At 36.5% G+C, this 21,906-nt stretch overlaps 2 protein-coding genes across 5 annotated transcripts in view; one reads left to right on the top strand and one right to left on the bottom strand.

Annotated features, from left to right (window-relative positions):
* Positions 1-3,177, top strand: part of KIAA2012 (KIAA2012 ortholog) — a 105,498-nt gene extending 102,321 nt beyond the window's left edge. For all 4 annotated transcript variants that reach the window (XM_027589969.2, XM_027589970.2, XM_027589971.2 and 1 more), the window contains one exon: positions 671-3,177. The gene's annotated coding sequence lies outside the window, so the exon portion shown is untranslated. The remainder of the gene's footprint in view (positions 1-670) is intronic.
* SUMO1 (small ubiquitin like modifier 1) overlaps positions 2,429-21,906 on the bottom strand; it is a 28,933-nt gene continuing 9,455 nt past the window's right edge. The window contains exons 2-5 of the mRNA XM_027589973.2: positions 16,612-16,686; positions 11,609-11,686; positions 8,998-9,069; positions 2,429-3,268 (exon numbers count right to left, since the gene is read on the bottom strand). Of these exons, the coding sequence (XP_027445774.1) occupies positions 3,200-3,268; positions 8,998-9,069; positions 11,609-11,686; positions 16,612-16,686 (294 nt within the window). The 3' untranslated portion in view covers positions 2,429-3,199. The remainder of the gene's footprint in view (positions 3,269-8,997; positions 9,070-11,608; positions 11,687-16,611; positions 16,687-21,906) is intronic.

Raw genomic sequence — 21,906 nt, forward strand, 5'->3', positions numbered from 1 at the left:
AGCCGTTTTGTTGAGAGTATTCTCACTTCCTCAAAATATAGATTCTAGAGCTGCACTGGCCAATAAGTAGCCACACGTTAACTATTTAAATGTATGTTAAAACATTCAAAGTAGCCACACGTAACTATTTAAATGTACATTAAAACATTCAATTCTCCAGTCACACTAGCCATGTTTCAATTGCTCAACAGCCGCATGTAGCTACTGGCTACCTTATTAGACAGTGCAGATGCAGAACATTTCCATTCTCACAGCAAGTTCTACTGGACAGCACTGTTCTAGACCCCTGGTAATTAACAAATCTGGAGGGTTTGTTCCTGTGCCTTTAAGATCCGACCACTCACATAATGTCATTTTTTTTTAAGATTTATTTATTCATTTATTTAGAGAGCGAGCGAGCATGTGGTGGGGAGGGGCAGAGGGAGAGGAAGTCTCAAGCAGACTCCGCACTGAACACAGAGCCCGAAGTGGGGCTCAATCTCACAACCCTGAGATCGCAACCTGCGCTGAAACCGAGAGTCTGACGCTCAACCCACTGCGCCACCCAGGCGCCCCCATAACTTCCCCGTTTTTAAAATCATACTGATGCTATTAAGGTATAGTTTGATTAGATAATTCTTCTTTAACGTCTCTTTAAATATCAAGTATCTAATTAAAGTACCTATCCTAGAATGATCATTAAAAGGGATGAAAGATCTTTACAAGCAAGATACGGAAGAGGACGTTAAAGCAAGCAGCATCTGAACCTGAATTTTCCCACAATTTCCCTTTGGCCCTACTCAATACTCCACAGTCTGCAGCTGAAAAACTATTTACAGATGATTCCCTCAAAATTTCTCACCAAAGCTTGTAAAGTATTTGCTCTCTACAGGAACTGTACTTCCACAAACCAGAAGTCAAGCTTCATTTTGATTCTGTATTGCTATTATTGGACTTGCTTAGATTTGATGCTTTTTAACTTCTTGCTTTATGTAAAACAAATAAAATGGCCAAAATACTGGCTATCACAGTGATTTTAAATATGTCACAAATTTTTTCTCAAAATTGTCCATCCTACTTGCACATTCATTCATTCATTCAAGTCATTCAGTAATGCTTAAGCAGATGAGAAAGGAGCATGTCAAATAATACAGAAGAGCACGCAAGGAAAACACCCTTGTGGGGGAAATTACCATTACCGACTTTATTTTCTCCCTTCTCTTACAAATTTAGGATGTTGCAGTCAAGCACCAGGTGGAGCGGCTACACTAAATGTTATTCAAGGTCCCTTTCCAAATCTGATGTCCTATGAAATTGTTGCTGTGAAAGTCCTATTTTACCAGCACTACTACACCAGATACGCACATTTTACTAAGTTTACCATAGCAGAATGCAGTGTATTTAGAAGAGTTCGATAAACTAAAAAAATGATTTCCCTAGTAGCTAAGGTCCACCACCTAAATGCCTAAAATAAAGAACCTAAAATAAAAGAACCTAAAAAACCTAAAATAAAGAACTTTCAGACAGAGATGCAAACAAAATTAAGATACCAAACGACATACTCACGCATTCTGAATAGCTCAAATAGCCTATCAAGTTTGTTACTCAGGCCTGACAGGAATATGCAATTAGGATTTTCCAGAAACAGACCCCATTCCTAGTCACTATTTAATAAATGCCAGGTGACAGTCTAAACGCTCTCATTTACCTAAACTATACATGTACAATACAAATAATTTTTCAGTTAGGATCAGATGTAGGAATTTAGAAGGCAAGCCAATTCTTTTTTAACAGGTGACTTGAGTAGGGTATTTTAAGCTGTAATGGTTTATAAAACTAAGAGATAGGTTTTATTTGCTCTTCTAAAGTACTCAGATGACATTCTACCTGGGACAACATGAAACTGGATTATGTGTATGCACACAGATACTAAATTCTGTGATTTGTTAGAGTTAAAAGGTTAAGCCCTCTAATAGGCACTAATTTGGTACTTTCATTTTACACAAAGTGTAAATATTTAAAACAAAGAAATAAAAGGAAAATATAAACAAAGTATTACCAAACCTTAACTAAGCAGAGAACATGTTGTAAATTGTTAAAGGAAAGACTTAAGATCTTATCAATATGAATCAATTAAGAATTTTTGGCATGCCCATTTATTCAACATGATTGGGTAACTATATCATAGATATGCACCACACAGGAATATCCAGTTTAAAAAAAAAGAACAGAACACTACTTAAGAAGGTAGCATGGCCTTAATTAAACCCTTAATTCAAAGGCACTTCAGTAGCTTTCAGTGCTTCAAAGTCATGATCATCACCACTGTACAGTACTGAAAAATTTATTTGTACCATGTACAAACAATAATTTCCAGTATTATGCAAGAAAACTTTGTTATAGGCATTTTTTTTTCTTTCTATACAATTAAAAATAAAATAAACATTAGTACGGTTTTTACAAATATTTTGTTTATTTTAATGAAGCTGGTACAGACAATGTCCATTTAAAACCCATATCCCAGGCCAAAAAGTACAAATAAAATCAAAAAGAGCAGTGTTCTGTTGAATACACTTCTGCATGAATAACTTTATTAACTGCTAATCAAAATTAGAACTTTTCTGGGATCTTCTGACAAGACTTCTTTTAATCTTAAAATGCTTTCTCTTCAGTGAAGCCATCTTTGGAGTTAGTCATTACTCTCACCATCCCTGTCATCTCGACTCCAGCCTGATATTTCTCTTCTTTTGGTCCAGACCCTCAAATTTTAAAAGTAGCTTCAAGTTAAGGAAAGGTCATTTTTCCACAGTTCAGTTCTCTGAAAAACTTCCATCTCCCACTGAAAGTCATAGTCCAGGAGTGAAGCAATCACATGCTAGAACTTCAGGGCCAATTGGAAAGTCATCATGAACACTCGCATTGGTCGATCTTATTTATCACAAGCCTGAAAATGCACAGTCCTGGAAAATGTGGCCTCTCTGTGCACACACGTAATTTTTAAAAAGGAGAGGGCAATATGAAGGGGGCTGAGGTTTGATCACCAAAAATCAGCACAATGAAAACAAGTGATAATGAATAATGGGCACTAGAATTCAAATTACCAGATGTTTTAAAGAGATGGGGTGCCAGTTTTCAATTCCGTTTTGAACACCACATTACAAAAGAACTATTTTTAAAAATAAAAAAGGATTGAGGGTAGAGAAAAAAATAAAAAGAATATCTAAATCGTTGAATGACCCCCTGTTTGTTCCTGATAAACTTCAATCACATCTTCTTCCTCCATTCCCAGCTGTAAGAGGATAAAAAAATGTTAGAATTTATAAAAGTACTATTTTTTAATTGGCTGCAATTATGTGGCCATTGTTTTAAAGTACAAAAAGATACAAAAGTGATTATTGTTACCCTGTTCTAAGATTAAGAATCCCGGTTTCCTTTAAAGAACACAGAGGTATGTCTTTCCTCCTGATTCTGTGAAGTCATTCATTTGACCCTGCTGAGCAATTTCACCTCCCAGTTTATTCAACATATAGTGTGTTTTTATTTTTTTTTTAAGAATTTTTTATATTTATTTGACAGAGAGAGACACAGTGAGAGAGGGAACACAAGCAGGGGCAGCAGGCAGAGGGAGAAGCAGGCTTCCCGCTGAGCAGGGAGCCCGATGCGGGGCTCGATCCCAGGACCCCGGGATCACGACCTGAGCCGAAGGCAGACGCCCAACGACCGAGCCATCCAGGCGCCCCTTTTTAACTTATTTCTTAGAGAGAGAGAGTGCGTGAGCCAGGGAAAAGGGGTACAGAGGGAGAAGGAGACAGAATCTTAAGCAGGCTCAGTGTGGAGCCCAACGTTGGGCTCATCTCACAACCCTGAGATCCTGACCTGAGCTGAAATTAAGAGTCAGATGCTTAACCCACTGAGCCACCCAGGCGCCCCTAAAGGGGTTTTTTAAAAAAATACCTCAAAAGACTTTTAAATCTAATGAAACATGTATTTAAGCAATAGTTTGATGACGTCTTTTCTAAAAAACCATCTTACATCTAGATGTAATTACCTGATAGAATCTATTTCAAAAAACCTGATCTCATTTTTAAATATATGTGGTTTTAGTTAGAAAAATACTGCCTAAGGATTCATTCTGAAGTGGTCTGCTCTGTCATCTGCAAGTCCTTCTGGCATATAACTATTACTTTGATAGTGACCACTCTGAAGGTAGAAACGATCTATACATCTGCTCTTACTCGATAACTTTAGTTTTATAAGCTACATTTGTCATGGTCAGCCTAGCCCTTTTCAATTCTTAAAGAAAAAAAGGGGTCCTTTAAAATGCCTTTTACAGAACACTAAGCAAAGTGTGTTTTTTTGGTTTGTTTTTTTTTTAATGTGTTCTATGTGCACTGAAATATTCTGGAATTTTTTCTTGACATTATTAACAATGGCTGCCTCTGAGAAATGGGAATGCAGAGAGATTCAGAGTATATTTACTTTTCATTTTATAAACTTCAGTAGTTTGCTTTTTATTACTTTTATTTTTAACTATAAGTATCCTTTAAAAAAGAAAAGAGTACATAAGTGGGCATGGTGTCACACAGAAACCCAGGTATTACCCTTGGTGAGGGTAAAGGAACATCAATCTGTTGATTCTGGTGTGCAGTCAGGGTTCAGAAGCACTGTAACAGGCAGACTGAAAACAAAAACTAGCATATTCCACTAAACTACAGTAGACCACAAAAGCAAATGAAAAATAAAAGGAAAGTCTATGATCAGTAATCTCTAATGAGAAAAGTTGCAGGTGACATTTTTGGTGAATTACAAAATGAAAAAAATACTCTTAAGAAATTTAAAAATAAAACAGACATAGGAGTGCATGGGTGGCACAGTGGGTTGAGCGTCTGACGCTTGGTTTGCACTCAAGTCATGATCTCAGGGTTGCGAGATAGAGCCCCCACATCGGGCTCCACACTCAGGTGGAAATCTGCTTGAGATTCTTTCTCTCTCCCTCTACACCTCAGTCCCCATGCTCATGCTCTCTAATAAATAAATCTTAAAAAAAAAAAAAGACATGAATTTAGGACTTTTTAAGTGATTAGGCTGGCTTTAGTGTTATGGATATTTTGGTTGTGGTATATATATGAATATTAAAATAATTATTAAAGATGCTATTAAAACTTCATTTAAAGATTTTATTTTTAAGTAATATCTACACCCAACGTGAGGCTCGAACTCACAACTCCTAGATCAAGAGTCACATGTTCTACTGAGACAGCCAGGTACCCCAAAACTTAATTTTAATTGCACATATGATAGCCTAGTAAATACTGCAAGGAACAAAATGCCAAACATTACAAGAAACCTTTAAGTCAGGAAGGCAGTGCATATCCTACAACTATGGAAAATGTGAAGCAATCAGCTTCAAGAAATACCCTTGTAGAGGGCGCCTGGGTGGCTCAGTTGGTTGGGCGACTGCCTTCGGCTCAGGTCATGATCCTGGAGTCCCAGGATCGAGTCCCGCATTAGGCTCCCTCCTCGGCGGGGAGTCTGCTTCTCCCTCTGACCCTCTTCCCTCTTGTGCTCTCTATCTCTCATTCTCTCTCTCTCTCAAATAAATAAATAAAATCTTTAAAAAAAAAAAAAAAAGAAATACCCTTGTAGAGATGAATGAGCAACAGTACCAGGAGTTACTCCCTAAATACCTGTCTCCCTCTGCCCCATTAAAAACTTCTGAAAAGATAATTTTAATGACAGGGAGGAAAGTGTCACTAAAAATGTAGTCAATATCTACTGTGTTGTAGAGATTATATCAAATTAGGACAGGGAAAATACAAGATGAGTATCTTACTGTGCCAGACATTAAGAAAATACTCAAGGGGCCCCTGGCTGGCTCAGTCAGTGGACTGACACTGCAATTGTCATAAGACTCAATCTCAGGGCTGTGAGTTCAAGCCCTACATTAGGTAGATTACTTAAAAAATAAAATCTTAAAAAGAAAAAAAATGTACTCAAGAAATTAGGTGGATAATAAACCAGGGAGAAGTTTTAATGACAAAGAGGATATTCACATAGTCTCAAACTATGTCCCCACAAACTACAACAGGAAAAATATCTACACTGTAAAAAAAGAAAACAGTTAAATTGAGTGATAAGAATAAACATTATCACTGTTTACTGATAATAAAGAAGGGACTGACTTCATGTATTCCAGATATTACACCCTAAGAAAGACACATCACCATATGTGGTATTCCAGTCCAAAATGCATAACCTGAATCTAATCATGAGGAAACAGACCAGCCCAAATTGAGGGACTTTGTAGAAAATAACTGGTTTGTATCCTTTAACAATGTAAATGTCATGAAAGACAAAGAAAGGCTGAGGAACTGTTCCAAATTAAAGATGATTAAAGAGACACCTAAATAAAATATCTTGATACTGAAACGGATCATGTGATGGAGGAGAAAATTTGTTATAGGAGACATAATTGGGACAAATGATAAAATTAGGTTGTAAAGTATTCTAACAGTGTTAAGTGTCCTGAATTTAAGAGTACTGTGGTTATGTAAAATATACTTGTTCTTAAGAAATACACACTAAAATATTAAGTAGTAAATGACAATGGTGTATGCAATCTACTCCCAAGTGGTTCCAGTAATAAATACACACATATATGGGCAGAAAGAAATAACTAAGTGAAGGTAGCAAAATGTTAAAAATAGGCCAAACCAGGTGAAAGACAGTTACAATTTTTAGTACTATTCTTATAAGTTTTCTGTAAGATGAAAATTACTTCACAATAAAAACTTGTCAAAGAGAACACAGACACCAACTTGAAGGGGCCCCCACTGGCCAATCTCTCAAGAATATTCATACAGTTTTGAAGTATCTCCCCACAAATTACTTATTAATTAAAAAGGAAAATAATTTGACAACGAATAAATCTGGCAATTACCTTAATTAAAGTTGACCAAAGTTAATGTTACCCATAACAGGACAAATGGACATCATGTACCTCCTGATGTGATGCACTTGGCAGTACATAGCTTCACTCTGTGCTACTCCTACCAAAAATGCAAAACTGAATCTAATCATGAAGAAACATCAGACAAACCCAAACTGAAGGACATTCTAAAACATGGCACCTGAACTATTTAAAAATGTCAGTGTGATTTAAAATGAAGACTGAGTAACTGTTCCAGATAAAAGGAAGCTAAAGAGGGATATAACTAGTCAGAAGACACTAATCCTAGATGGGATCCTAGGTCAAGTTTTTTTTTTAAAAAGCTATAAAGGACCTTACTGGGATAAATGGCAAAATCTGACTATTTCGACTGCATATTTGGTAAGAGTACTATAGCAATGTCAAATCTCCTATATTTCATCATTTAACTGTGGCTCTTAGGAGATAACCAAAATAGCGATAAAAGGTCAGTCATAATATCTGCAAATTAATCTCAAATGATCCAATAATGATAATATGTGTATACAGAGAAAGTGATAAAACAAATGCATCATAATGTTACTAATTGGTGAATCTAATGAAAAGATTATATGGGAGAATATTATACTACTCTTGCAACAACTCTAAGTTTGAAATGTTTTTAAAATAAAAAATTAGTACCAATACATCGTTCCCACCATCAGAAATATCAGAAATGTTTTGTATTTGGAGGGGGAAATCTGTATAAATATAAAAGCACTCACACATACACACTCTGTCCCATACTTTATCACTTTCCAATACCTCTAAGAGGAGAGAGGATATATAGACAAACAGTCCATACGATGAAACAATTAAAGACACAGAAAAACATAAATCAAGATGACAAAGCCAAATATATTAATATACACTGAACTTCTATATTAAGTTCTCAAAATAGGTCAAACGTCAAAATTGAACCATAAAAGGTCACCATCACCATGAAAGTGCACCAGAAGTCTGTCAAATGTGAAGAATACTTGTTCCTCTTTAAAATTATATATATATATATATATATATATATACATATGCATGCCTTATGACAATTGCAGTACTCAAGTCCCACTTTCCACCTTTTTTTTTTTTAAGATTTTTTTAGGGATGGCTGGGTAGCTCAGTTGGTTAAGCATCTGCCTTCGGCTCAGGTCATGATCCCAGGGTTCTCGGATCAAGTCTCGCATCGGGCTCCTTGCTCAGTGGGAGCCTGCTTCTGCCTCTCCCTCTGCCTACCACTCCCCCAGCTTTGCGCGCTCTGACAAATGAATAAATACAATCTTCAAAAAAAAAAAAGGGGGGGGGGCACCTGGGTGGCTCAGTTGTTAAGTGTCTGCCTTCGGCTCAGGTCATGATCCCAGGGTCCTGGGACTGAGCCCCGCATCAGGCTCCCTGCTCAGCAGGAAGCCTGCTTCTCCCTCTCCCACTCCCCCTGCTTGTGTTCCCTCTCTTGCTGTGTCTCTCTGTCAAATAAACAGTCTTTAAAAATCAATCAATCAATCAATCTAACCACCTAATTAAAATTTTTTTTTCATTTTTAAGTAATCTCTACACCCAACATGAGGGCTCAAATGCACAACCCTGAGATCAAGAGTTGCATGCTCGGGGCGCCTGGGTGGCTCAGTTGGTTAAGCAACTGCCTTCAGCTCCGGTCATGGTCCCAGGGTCCTGGGATCGAGCCCCGCATCGGGCTCCCTGCTCGGCGGGAAGCCTGCTTTTCCCTCTCCCACTCCCCCTGCTTGTGTTCCCTCTCTCTCTGTCTCTCTCTGTCAATTAAATAAATAAAATCTTTAAAAAAAAAAAAATTTCATTAAAAAAAAAAAAGAGTTGCATGCTCTACCGACTAAGCCAGCCAGGAGCTCCACCAGCTCTCTTTTGATTGGCACTTTTTAAGGCAATAGATGGACGTTCAACCCAAAAGACTATTTTTCTTTCTGACAAACGATATACCACTTAAGTCAGAATATTCAAGAAAAGGGTAGTTTAATTCCAGTGAACCAAATCATTCAATGCAGAATTTCACATTTTTCTTCACTCAGAGAAGAAATTATACTCACTTCTTTTGGAGTGTGATTATCAGCAATTCTCTGACCTTCAAAGAGAAACCTGAGTGAATTCATTGGAACTCCCTAAAAAGGTAAAAAAAAAAAAAAACATACACACACAAATCTTAAAAGATAGTAGGAACTTTGAGCACAAAAAGCAAATATGAAAGCTTCAACAGAATACACTGAACATAAAGCTAGACATATCCTAATTACCATTTATTGAGTACCACCTATTTGCTAGGCCCTCCCTATATCAAGTATTTCACATACATAATCATGTTCGCCGCAACAACCCTGGAAGGTAGGTATTATCACCTTATCTTCAGTTCACAGCTCAGGAATCTAAGGCATGGAGAGGGCATACAAAGCTAGATAGCAATTTAAGGCCCAATCTGTTCTAAGCTTATACTCTTAACCACCACTCTATCCAGTTTCCTCTAAAATCTGTAAGCTAACATCAAAGATAAAATCTGAAATTGGATGAGCACCCTCACTAGTTTCCAACCATACAAGCAAAATTAGTTTTAAACAGATTAAATCACAGAAATTTCGTAAAGCACAGTAGCTAGCCAGGTGAGCGACAGTAACCTGTGATGACATAGATAACACTGTTAAGTATCAAAAATGGTATTAGTTACTCAACAAAAATAGCTAAAAGAGAAGAAATGGCTCATTTAAAGAGAAACTGCTTCACTAGTAAGAATCAATCAAGAATTTCTTTAGTCCAAAAGTATTAGAAAAATTAAAACTCTTCCAGTAAGTATTAACACATAAATATAGGAGACCAGGCAAATTTTCCCTTCATTTCATTTTAAATTCTAGGATTCTATAAAATAATACAATAAGCATAACTGAGAAAAGCAAAATATTTTTTTATTCTAATTATAGGATCTTTTAAAAAACATTATCTTTTGTTGGGGTCAAAAAAGTTTCTATAAAAACCGGTCTGAAACATCAAAATGTAAGAATGACTCAATAAATATTTACTTTATGTACTTTTCAATCTCTCTATTGGATGTTACGTACTTCAGATAAATTAAGTTTCCTATTCCTTGTATATCAGTAAATATAAGATTATCAAGCCACTGTGAACTAAGTATAAACTTTTTCTAAAGACTGTATACTCTGAACCATAAATAAGAAAGTTGGAAATGATTCTAAATTGGTATTTTTAATTGTCTCCCCAAACCTAGCACCTTCAATCTTGGATCAAAGTTTATTCACTTTAGCATTGTAATTTAACTCTTTACTTTGCATTGTTTTTCTTCAATAATCAACTCCATCATCTATAGATGGGGTGAAAAGACTACTTGTTGTAAGGATTAAATGACAATGCCTCTAAGTATCTAGCAGAGCGCACTTAATATATGTTCCTTGCCTGTGAACATCTCCATTATAGCTCCCAGCAACATTATTAAAATGTGAACTGAGCCCCAATTAATCAGATTTTACTGAGTTGTTATTTAACAACTAACATCAGAAACAGAGACAGAAATGTTTGTTTTACTTATCCTAACACCTAAGTGATCTCTCTTCTTCTGGCAGAAGTGATTTTTATGTTGGTTACAAATTTAAACTATAAAAAGCAGGTATCTAAAAATAAAACTGTATTACCTAAGTTAATATCATGTAATATGATTCAATTATTAAAATCTTGGCTGTCTCTTATATATACTAATTTCAATTACATTTTCTTTTTTATTAATATTGATTAACATCCATTGAGCATTTTTAAGCATCACGTTAAGAGCTTTATGTAGGGGCGCCTGGGTGGCTCAGATGGTTAAGCGTCTGCCTTCAGCTCAGGTCATGATCCCAGAGTCCTGGGATCGAGTCCCGCATCGGGCTCCCTGCTCAGTGGGGAGCCTGCTTCTCCCTCTGCTTCTCTCTCTCTCTCTGTCTCTCATGAATAAATAAATAAAATCTTAAAAAAAAAAAAAAGAGCTTTATGTAGGTCATCTGCATGAGGTAAGTACTGTAATGTTCCCATCCTACTAACGGAAAAACAAGGCACATAACTTGTCTAAGATCCCAGTCAGACAGTGGTAGAGACTGAATTTGAATCCAGGTAGGTTAAAAGTATTATTAGTTATTGATCTAATAATAATCGAGCTCATGAAGGCCAGAATCTGAGGATTTGTATTAATAAATTAACAAGCTTTATTTTTTTAAGAAAATTCTTTGATGTTGAAAATACAGAATGCAATTAGCAGTAATCTGTAGTACTATATACATAAAGATAATAAACTAATAATATTAGTACTTAAATTTAACATATGGCTAAGCAGTCATGATTAAAAACAAGGAAACTTCACAGTGATCACCAAAAATTACTTGCCTTTACTGTTACATACACTGGTAGGCCATTAAGATAGAAACATTCATATAGCTATCTTCACAACTCCGAGTTACTTTTCAAAACACTTCTGCATACCTTATGAGTTCAAATTTTGAAATGGGCCACAGTGGGGAAGAAGACAATTAAACAAGGTATAAGGAGTATTCTCCTTGATCTACTCATGGTGAAAATAATAAAAGATCATTTTCCTTTTGAAATCCTTCCTTACAAGAAAAATTAATGACATTTAAAGCATTGTATTTTATACCATAACATACAAACCTGTCTTTGACAGTATGATTCTTTGAGTTTCTTGAGATGTGTTGTCATTTTCACTTTGAAGTGAATCTCACTGCTATCCTAAGGAGATAAAAGAAAAATAATTATCCCTTTGTGTAAATTATTTGCTTTGCTTGAAACTAATTACACATATACTACAAATAGAAACATAAACCCTGGACTTACACCTCCCCACCAAATTATTTTTTCTAACATTCCTAACAAGGTTTATGAAAACATTCTAATCATCCTCAAAGTTACTTTATATCCATTTCAAAAGAAATTTAATAAAACAAACCATGTGTCTTGGACGTTAAAATTAGCAATATAAATAAAAGCATGCATGTCAAAGAATGGATTCCTTCATAATTGCATATCTATTCTATTTTCAAAATAAACACACCCAAAAGCAACTCAAAACAAAAAGTACCCCCCACAACTAAAGTATTGTTGAAGGTGGTCAAACCTACAAGAAAGGCATATACCATAAAATAACAGACAAGAAACTCATGTCTGCCAAAAAGTCACCCCACAGAGTCCAGTTTCTCTCACATGAGTAAAATGAATAAAAACCTGAGTGAGTCAAACTGATATATGGGACCACAGATTCTTTTCTTCTACCCAGACGTCAAACTATCAGGCAACCGTCAGAAAATAATACTGGTAAAATTTCAAAGCCAATCCTTACAATTACATATCACATTCACAAGTGCATATTAGTGGAGATTGCATGTTTACAATTCTTGTGACTATAAAGAATAACAAATTCTCGGGCGCCTGGGTGGCTCAGTCATTGGGCATCTGCCTTCAGCTCGGGTCATGATCCCAGGGTCCTGGGATCGAGTCCCACATCGGGCTCCCTGCTGGGCAGGAAGCCCGCTTCTCCCTCTCCCACTCCCCCTGCTTGTGTTCCTGCTCCCGCTATCTCTCCCTGTCAAGTAAATAAATAAAATCTTAAAAAAAAAAAGAATAACAAATTCTCTTCCTATGGATAATTTCACAAACAGACAAAATTTCTATAGCATACCTCAGGCCATACACTAAAACCATTTCCAGATGAACTAAGGAGCTAGCATTAAAATTTTTTTTACTATTTTCTCTCTTTTAAGAATTTTTTCCCTAACCTTGACATTGGGAAATCTGTATTCTAAAGCATGATTTTAGCCAGAAGACACAGCAAAAAAGGACACTGATAATTGAAAATGTCACCCCACAGTTAAGAGACACTACAGAAAATATTCACAACAGAGAGACAAGAAAAATCAGGGGGCGCCTGAGTGGCCAGTCGGTTAAGCATCTGCCTTGGCTCAGGTCCCCCAGCCCTGCCCAGTCAGGCTCCCTGCTCAGGGGGAAACTGCTTCTCCCTCTCCCTCTGCTTGTGCTCTCTCCCTCTCTCTCTCTCTCTCTCGTAAAATAAATAAAATCTTTAAAAAGAAAAGAAAAATCAAAATATAAAGAACTCTGACAAATCAATAATTCTTAAAAAGGTAATTCATGGCATAGGACATATAGATCAATGGAAGAGAACTGACAGCCCAGAAATAAAGCCACATATATCTACAGTCAAGTGATTTTTACAAGGATGCCAACCAACTCAATGGGAAAAGGATAGACTTTCAACCAATAGTCTGGGACAAATGGATAGCCACATGCAAAAGAAAAGTTAGAATCTACCTCAAACCCACACAAAAAGTACTCAAAATCATCAAAAACAATGTAGAAACTAAAACCATAAAAAATTTTAGAAAAATCTATAGGTGTAAATCTTTGTGACCTGGGATTAGACAATAGTTTCTTACATATGACTCCAAAAATCACAGCAAGAAAAGAAACAATTGATCAAAATTAAAAACTGTGTACTGTAAGATACCCAAGAAAGTGAAAAGACAACCCAAAGATGGGAAAAAATATCTGCAAACCATCTATAAGGGTCTAATATCCCAAATATATAAAGAATTATGATAACTCAAAAATAAAAAGAATAATCCAATTCAAAAATTGACAAAAGATTTGAAAAGACATTTCTTCAAAGAAGTACAAATGGCCAGTAAGAACATAAAAAGATGCTCAACATCTTTTTTTTTTTTTAAGATTTTATTTATTTATTTGAGAGAGAGAATGAGATAGCATGAGAGGGGGGAGGGTCAGAGGGAGAAGCAGACTCCCCGCTGAGCAGGGATCCCGATGTGATGCTCAACATCTTTTTGGAATAGCATGTGACTCTTGATCTCAGGGTCATGAGTTCGAGCCCCATGTTGGGTGTAGAGATTACACACATACATACATAAGCACAATGAGATACCGCTTCAACACACACCAGGATGACTATAATAAAAAAAGATAGATAACAACTATTGACCAGAACATAGAGAAACTAAATCTTCACACACTGCTGCTGGCAACATAAAATTGTAAAGCCACTACTGGAGACCATTTGGCAGTTCCTCAAAAAGTTAAAGTCTACTATATTAGATCCAATAATTCCACACCTAGATATATATCCAAGAGAATCGAACACATACATCCACATAAAACTTGTATGTGAATGTTCTGAGCAACATTATAATAACCAAATGAGGAAACAACCCAAATGTCTGTTAACTGATAAATGGATAACAAACTGTGGTATATCCATACAATGAAATATAATTCAGCCATAAAAAAGAATACTGATGCATGCTACAATTTGGATGAACTTTGAAAATATGCTAAATGAAAGAAACCAGACACAAAAGACCACATATCATGATTCCATTTAAATGAAATGTCCAGAATAGGCAAATCCACAAACACAGAAAATAGATTAATGGTTGCTAGAGGCTGGTGGGAGAGAGGAGGATTAGGGAGTACAGCTAATGAATACAGCATGTCTTTTTGGGATGATGAAAATGTTCTGAAACTAAATAGTGGTAATGGTTGTATAGCATATTCTTATGAACATACAAAAGTCACTGAATCATACACTTTAAAACGGTGATTTTTAGGGTGCCTGGCTGGCTCAGTCAGGAGAGCATGCAACTCTTGATCTCAAGGTTGTTAAGTTCAAGCCCCATGTTGGGTATAAAAATTACTTAAAATAATAAATGAACTTGGGGGGCACCTGAGTGGCTCAGTAGGTTGGGGTGTCCCACTCTTGATTTCAGCTCAGGTCATGACCTCAGGGTCCTGGGATTGAGCCCTGTATTGGGCTTCCTGCTCAGCAGGGAGTTGGCTTGTTTGCCCTCCCCCCTGCTCACACACGTGCACTCCCTCTCTCTCAAATAAATCTTTTCAAAAACATAAAAATAAACTCGGCGGGGGGTGGGAGGATGGGTTAGCCTGGGTATTAAAGAAGGCACGTTCTGCATGGAGCACTGGGTGTTACACGCAAACAATGAATCACGGAACACTGCATCAAAAACTAATGATGTAATGTATGGTGATTAACATAACATAATAATAAAAATAATAAATAAATAAAAATAAACTCAGAGCTCCTGGGTGGCTCAGCTGGTTAAGTGTCTGACTCTTGATTTCAGCTCAGGTCATGATCTCAGGGTCCTGGGATCTAGCCCTGCATCAGGCTCAGTGCAGAGTCTGTCCCTCTCCCTCTGCTCCACCCCCCAAACCTACTCCACCTCCCTCCCCCTCTTGATCTCTCTCTTTCTCTCTCAAATAATGAAACCTTAAAAAAAAAAATGCACTCTTTAATAAAGAAATAAAATGGTGATTTTTATCATATGTGAATTAGACATTAATTTAAAATTTTCAAAATAAGGGCGCCTGGGTAGCTTGGTTGGTTAAGCATCTGCCTTTGGCTCAGGTCATGATCCTGGCGTCCTAGGGCTGAGTCCCACATGGGGCTCCCTGCTCAGCGGGGAGCCGGCTTCTCCCTCTGCCTCTGCTGGCTCCCCCTGCTGTGCTCTCTCTCTCTGTCAAATAGATAAATAAAATCTCTAAAAAAAAAAAAAAAAAAACTTAAAAAATAAATAAAATTTTCAAAATAAGATAATCATAGAAAATGGGAAAAGGATATGAATAAAGAATCTAAACGTAGTAGGTCAGTAGTAGCCTAATGCTACATCACAATGCCTACTTCACTCACTTCATCTCATCACGTATGCATTTTATCATCTCGCATCATCACAAGGATGAATACAGTATAAGAAGATATTCTGAGAGCACATTCACGTGACTTCTATTACTGTATATAGTTATAATTGTTCTATTTTATTATTAGCTATTATTGCTAATGTCTTACTGAGCCTAATTTACAAATTAAAACTTTACCAGAGGTATGTATGTATAGGAAAAAACACAGTATTTATAGGGGTTCAGTACTATCCACAGTTTCAAGTATCCAATGGGGGTCTTGGAACATATCCCCGCAGATAAGAAGAGACTACTATATGAAGATTCATTCCTCCAACAATTTTCAACTAACCTTATTTATCAGTTAATATCTCAAAAAAGGTCAATAAAGATACAGTCTGAGAAAAAGAGGCACCAGGAAAGAGAAAGGGGTCAGGAAAAGGGCTGAAAGGCCCTTTGATTTTAGTATTTACTGTATTTGCCACTGAAGATGCTAACCAAAAAAAAAAGTTTTTATTTAGAGAAATTAAGATAATCTAAATCTGCCTAGTAAATTAATAAAACAGTATCAGCCTCTTCTACCTCCAACAACAGATGCACATATAGTAAATGAAAATGCCATTTTTATTTTATTTTAAAGATTTTATTTATTTATTTGAGAGAGAAAGCACGTGAGTGTGCATGTTCGCAGGAGGGGGAGGGTGCAGAGGAAGAGGGACAAGCAGACTTCCCACTGAGGGAGAGCCCAACACTGGCCCGATCTCAGGACCCCAAGATCATGCATGACCAGAGCTGAAGTCAGACGGTTAACTGGCTGAGCCACCCAGGTGCCCCCAAAATGCCATTTTTAAATAATTTGCCTTATTTAAATAATTTTTCCAGTGTCAGAAATTACTCACTTTAGAGAGTTAAAGGAGAAAAATAATGAAACTCACCTGTCCAATGACTTTGAGTTTAATGTATTCTCCTTCCTTCTTATCCCCCAAGTCCTCAGTTGAAGGTTTTGCCTCCTGAAAGAAACGTACATTTAAAAAGTTCCTATATGCTATTTTAATTACTTACTTAATGAGTACCCATCATTCTGAGTACAAAATCTGCACCTGAGAATATTAAAAGCATTTATTTTCTCTGCCACGCCAATTAAGCAAAAAAAGTCCTAAGTCAATTACTGTTTCAAAAACCAATGCAGTAGAAATCAAAAAAGAGATCTCTTTTATTATAATACTCTACAATGATGGTTCTAAAACTGCACCATGCATAGGAATCACCTGAAGGACTTTTTAAATGCCTGCTGGGCCCCACGCACAGCTTTTTATTCAGTAGGTCTGGGCTAGGGCTGTAATTTGCATTTCTAGTAAGTTACCAATTGGTGCTAATGCTGCTGGGTAGAGGAACAACCTAGAAACCACTACCCTACAGTCAACTCCTATTATTAGTTAGAAGTAGCTTGTTCTCCATAAATCCTTAAACATTCTGAATCCAAGATTCTCTTCTCACAGCCTATCAGGAGAAGTTATCTACTCCAATTGCAAAACTGTACCCAGAAACATAAATTAACCATATAACCATAAGTAAAGTCTATTTGGGAAGGAAAATTAAAGAGTATATTAGCCCAATGTACTCTAGAGTCAAATCAGCTTTATATCATCTACTTATTTTAGACTATCTGAAGCAGTCTATCCAATTTTAAAAAGAGTAGGTTTGGCTGAAAAAACTTAGGGGAGTAAGTGGAGTAAGTAAAAAGTACAGCGTAGGTAGGGAAAGGAAAGAGCAGACAAAATTCAAAGGGAGAAAAGAGGGTTATAAAATAATTTCAAATGAAAGGTTATTGAAATGAAAATGAAGTTAAAAGAATTAATTAGTTAAAACAATTTCATCACGAAGTACCTAAGAAAAGCAAGCTATTTTACTAAAGAAAGTAGCCTGGAAAATTTCACTCAATAATGTGTTAAAAATAGCTTTCCTGTGTACCTTACCTTAATTTGGCCACCAAATTAGCCACTTATTTAAATATATACTCTTTTGTAAAACATGTAACAATTTCTGTTAATCCACACTTTTTAAGAATATAACCAACTATGTTGTATTTTACAAGTAAAATAACAGGGCCATTATTACCTGTGTATCTCCTGCCAGTAACTTAAAATTAAAAGTCTTCAACATTCAAAATTTAACAGAACATATTAAACTACAAGTAGCTTTTAACTTTAAGATACAGGATAGAGTCCACTGTAATGCTTAGACAACAGAATTGACTTCGTTAGTGTAAATCCTTGCCTGTTTTTCATTCTGCAGTTCTTTCAACATTTGCGGACTACTGCATATTATGGCAGCAGACAAAATGAACCTTCTTTAGTGAGACAGTATTTCACCTGAAAACTAGAAGACTGTCTTTAAATATAGTCTCACCACCACATTTCTATGAATTTATATTCATAGTAAACAGTTGCTTCTTCCTTTAAGTATCTAGAAAGGATAAGGACAGTTTATTCCATGCAGTGAAGAGCAATAAAGAGCAATGAAACCCAGAGTTCTCTTTTACTGTGAGGAAAAGGGGTGTTAGGAAGCGGTTGTTTGAATCAACACAAAGGAGGAGAACCCTCCACCCCACCCCCAGCAGCAATTCATCAGCACAATGGGAGTGATTTTGCTCCAGTTTCTTAGCTAAGATAGCTATAGAAGCTACTCAAGGACAAAAGAGTTCTTTCCTCTCCTCCAATCAGTTCTTTCCTCTCCTCCAATCCCTCGTCCACACTGCTTTTCTAAAGCACAGCTTCTCTGATTGGATAACTATGTCTATCAAAAAGCATTATTAGCTCCCAGTACTTTTAGGCCTAGAACCAAACTCCATAGCACCTAATTCAGTTCCTCCCTTACCAAACTCAATTCTCATTTTTCCCTCACCACTTTCTTTACACACCTGAGGATTCAGATAAGTTGGACTATTTGCTGTTCCCCCATAAGTCTATCAGCATTCTTCCACCTTCAGCCCTTTGTGGTCCCTGTTTCCTTTATCTAGAATATATATCCTCCCTCAACCTCTCCTGAGATCACCTCACAGAAATCCATCCCACACATCATTTGTAGTATTAAAAAAAAAAAACTCTTCCAGGAACCACAGCACCCCCTAATCTTCCAACTGGGACTAATATTTTCCTTTCATGCTTGTATTTGCAATTTATTCGTATCTTTCATGGCATTTATTTTCAATTTTAAAATACTCCCTCCTCAACCATCTTCTCTAGTAGTCCTCATCTTTTTCTTCAAACTTCTTACAAGCGTACTTAGCATTAACTGTCTCCACTTTCACCCTTAACCCACTATAATCTGGTTTATACATTACCATTTCACTTGACACTGCTCTCACCAAGGTTACCAGTTACAAGGTTACCAGACTCCTTATTGCTAAATCCATCAGTTTCAAATCTCATTTTTAACTCTAACACAATAGACAGTGATGCCTTCCTTGGATACTTTCTACCTTTGGCCTCCAAGTTTCCATTCTCCTCTCATCTTGATTAATTCCTTAAATGCTGGGGCTCCTCTGGTTCCATGTTTTCAATCCTCTGCTCTGTCTCCTTCACTGACCCATGATTCCAACCACTTTTCAGATACTAATGACTCACAGTCATCCTCTCCAACCAGACAACTTTTCTGAGTTTTACACTCATTTATCCAAGTGCTTGACCATCTCCACTTTGGATGTCCCATGGGTACCTGAATATAAGTATCTAAAACTGAATGCATGATCTCTAACTCTTCTGTTAGATTTAACTTCTCCTTCCTGAAAACCACAATAAAAAAAGAAAAACAATTCCTCCTGGATTCCCAATTACAATAAATGATTACCATACACTCAACTGCCCAAAACAGAAACTCAGGTGTGATCTTTGGCTTAGTCTTCCTCTCTTAAATCTCACAACCATTCATCATTCTGACAAAGTTATATCTTGGTGGCTCTCAAGTTTATTCTTCTCTCCATTCCACTGCCTTCTTTCAGGACTCGTTGTTGTGCATGAATATTACTGCAACAGATGCCCCCAGTCTTCCTTCAATTCTCCAAACTACCACCAGAGCCATCTCTTTAAAATGCAATCTGATTTGCCCAGAATCTTCAGACAGAATCTTAATTCAAATTCCTTAGCTGACGTACACGGATCCTTCATGTACTAGTCACTACCTAGCAATCCAGCCTTGTTCTCCTACCTCTCTTCCCACTAACACCCTTTGCTGCAGCCATACTGATCTACAACCCCTTACACATGGCACCCTCTACCGTATCTCCACCATCTCCGTTCAGTTAATCACCTCTGCTTAGAATGCCCTTTCTTACCTTGCCCTTTCAATACCACTCAAACATCACTTCCTACAAAATGATTTCTCTAATCACCCTCTTAAACATTCCCATAATGCTTACTTTTATCCATTAATCTTACTTTTATCTACTAATGCTTACTTTTATCTATAATAACCACATACTTGCATATCTGTATCTTCTACCAGATTGAGTTCCTCACTGGCATACTTCATTGTATTTCTAATCAAGCACAATGCCCGGTACTTTGAAGATATTCAATATGCTTGTTAAATAAATTAATGTTTTCTATGACAGTTTTGTCTTGGCTTCCCTACAAGTTTACAAGGAGAGGACCCAATTTTTTTCATCTTTATTATCTCTGTAATGCCAGGCAAATACTAGGCAATTATTTAAAGCTTGTTGAATAAAATTAACATTATTTTCTGTATCATACCACAAAATCTTAATAATGCTTCATACTTCTACTATACACAATAGTTAGTCCAAATAAAAATCCTTACAGTTTTTTATATTCACAGTTGGAAATAAAAGATAATTCACTTCAACTGCATAAGAACATGTGAACAACTAGGATATGAAATTTCCAAAACTACGCTGCCAGTTTCCCTAGTCACTACATTTTGGTGATCTCTTCCCAACTCTGAAGCACTATGGCAATGTCATCTGTATCACTTGTTTAATAGCCTCATGCTTGCCTAACGCAGTCATCCAACTTTTCATGTACCTTCTTTTTTTCTTTTGACAAACTAGTCTGAAAAATGAGAAGATCTTGGACAAAAAAGGCCAAAGACTGTCTCCAGTGATCTCAGTGTCTTTTGTATGTCTTCTTTCCTTCTCTCCCCTGTAAAAAAGCAGCTAATACAGAATGGTATGGGACAAAACAGTGAAAGCATTCATTCAGCAGTGGGTCTGGGGACACTAGGTCATCAGAGAAAACAGAATCCCAGAGAGGGCTGGTTGATTTGGCTGGAAAGGATACATAGCCCTAGAACAGAAGAAATTGGTAATGGAAAGAAAAGTAAATATATGTATGAGATCAAAGAGAGGAACCAGAAACCTCTAAATTTTCAGGTGTCATCCCAGAGCCTGAATCATGGTAAATGGAATGGTAAAGGAATTTACCAGGCACAAGGCACTATCAACTCTTCCTTCCAAGACATAGAGGGAACAGCTTGAAAATAGAAGATGGCTGGATTTGGAAAGAGAACTAGACTGGAAAGAACAAAAAACCTAACAAATGTACAAAATTCATGAGAAGAATTTTACTGTGCCATTTCAAAGTCAAAAGAACAAGAACTTTGCTTAGAAGTATTGGCAACAGAAGGAAGGAAGGAAGGAAGGAAAGAGAGAAAGAGAAAGAGAAAGAGAGAAAGAGAGAAAGAGAGAAAGAGAGAAAGAGAGAAAGAGAAAGAAAGAAAGAAAGAAAGAAAGAAAGAAAGAAAGAAAGAAAGAAAGAAAGAAAGAAAGAAAGAAAAGAAAAGAAAAAAGGAAAGAAAGAAAGAAAAGAAAAAAGAAAAAAGCAGCATTAGCAATCAGTATGCTGACAATTTAATCACATGAATGGAGCATCACACTTAACTACCTCCAATTTGTCAATGACCCTTCCAAGCTGTACAAGAATTGTTCATTCCTGGGGGGTGGGGGGGAAGAGGCAGGAATCCTGGAGAAATATGTATTTACTTTTATATGATGGCATTAACAAATCTTCATTTTTTAAGGTGTGATAACAGTATTGTTAAACAGTATTTTTACTGGTTTTTTACAGTATTTTTTAAATGTGTAACAGCATTGTTAAAACAAAAAGTTCTTCTCTTTTAGAGATACATACTGAAACATTTACAGATGAAATGATGTAATGTCTGCCATTGCCTTCAAAATATGAGTGGATTGGAGCAGTGTAGATGAAATAAAA

This window comes from Zalophus californianus, chromosome 3, assembly GCF_009762305.2.
Source record: "Zalophus californianus isolate mZalCal1 chromosome 3, mZalCal1.pri.v2, whole genome shotgun sequence".
In the NCBI taxonomy this organism is placed as follows: domain Eukaryota; kingdom Metazoa; phylum Chordata; class Mammalia; order Carnivora; family Otariidae; genus Zalophus; species Zalophus californianus.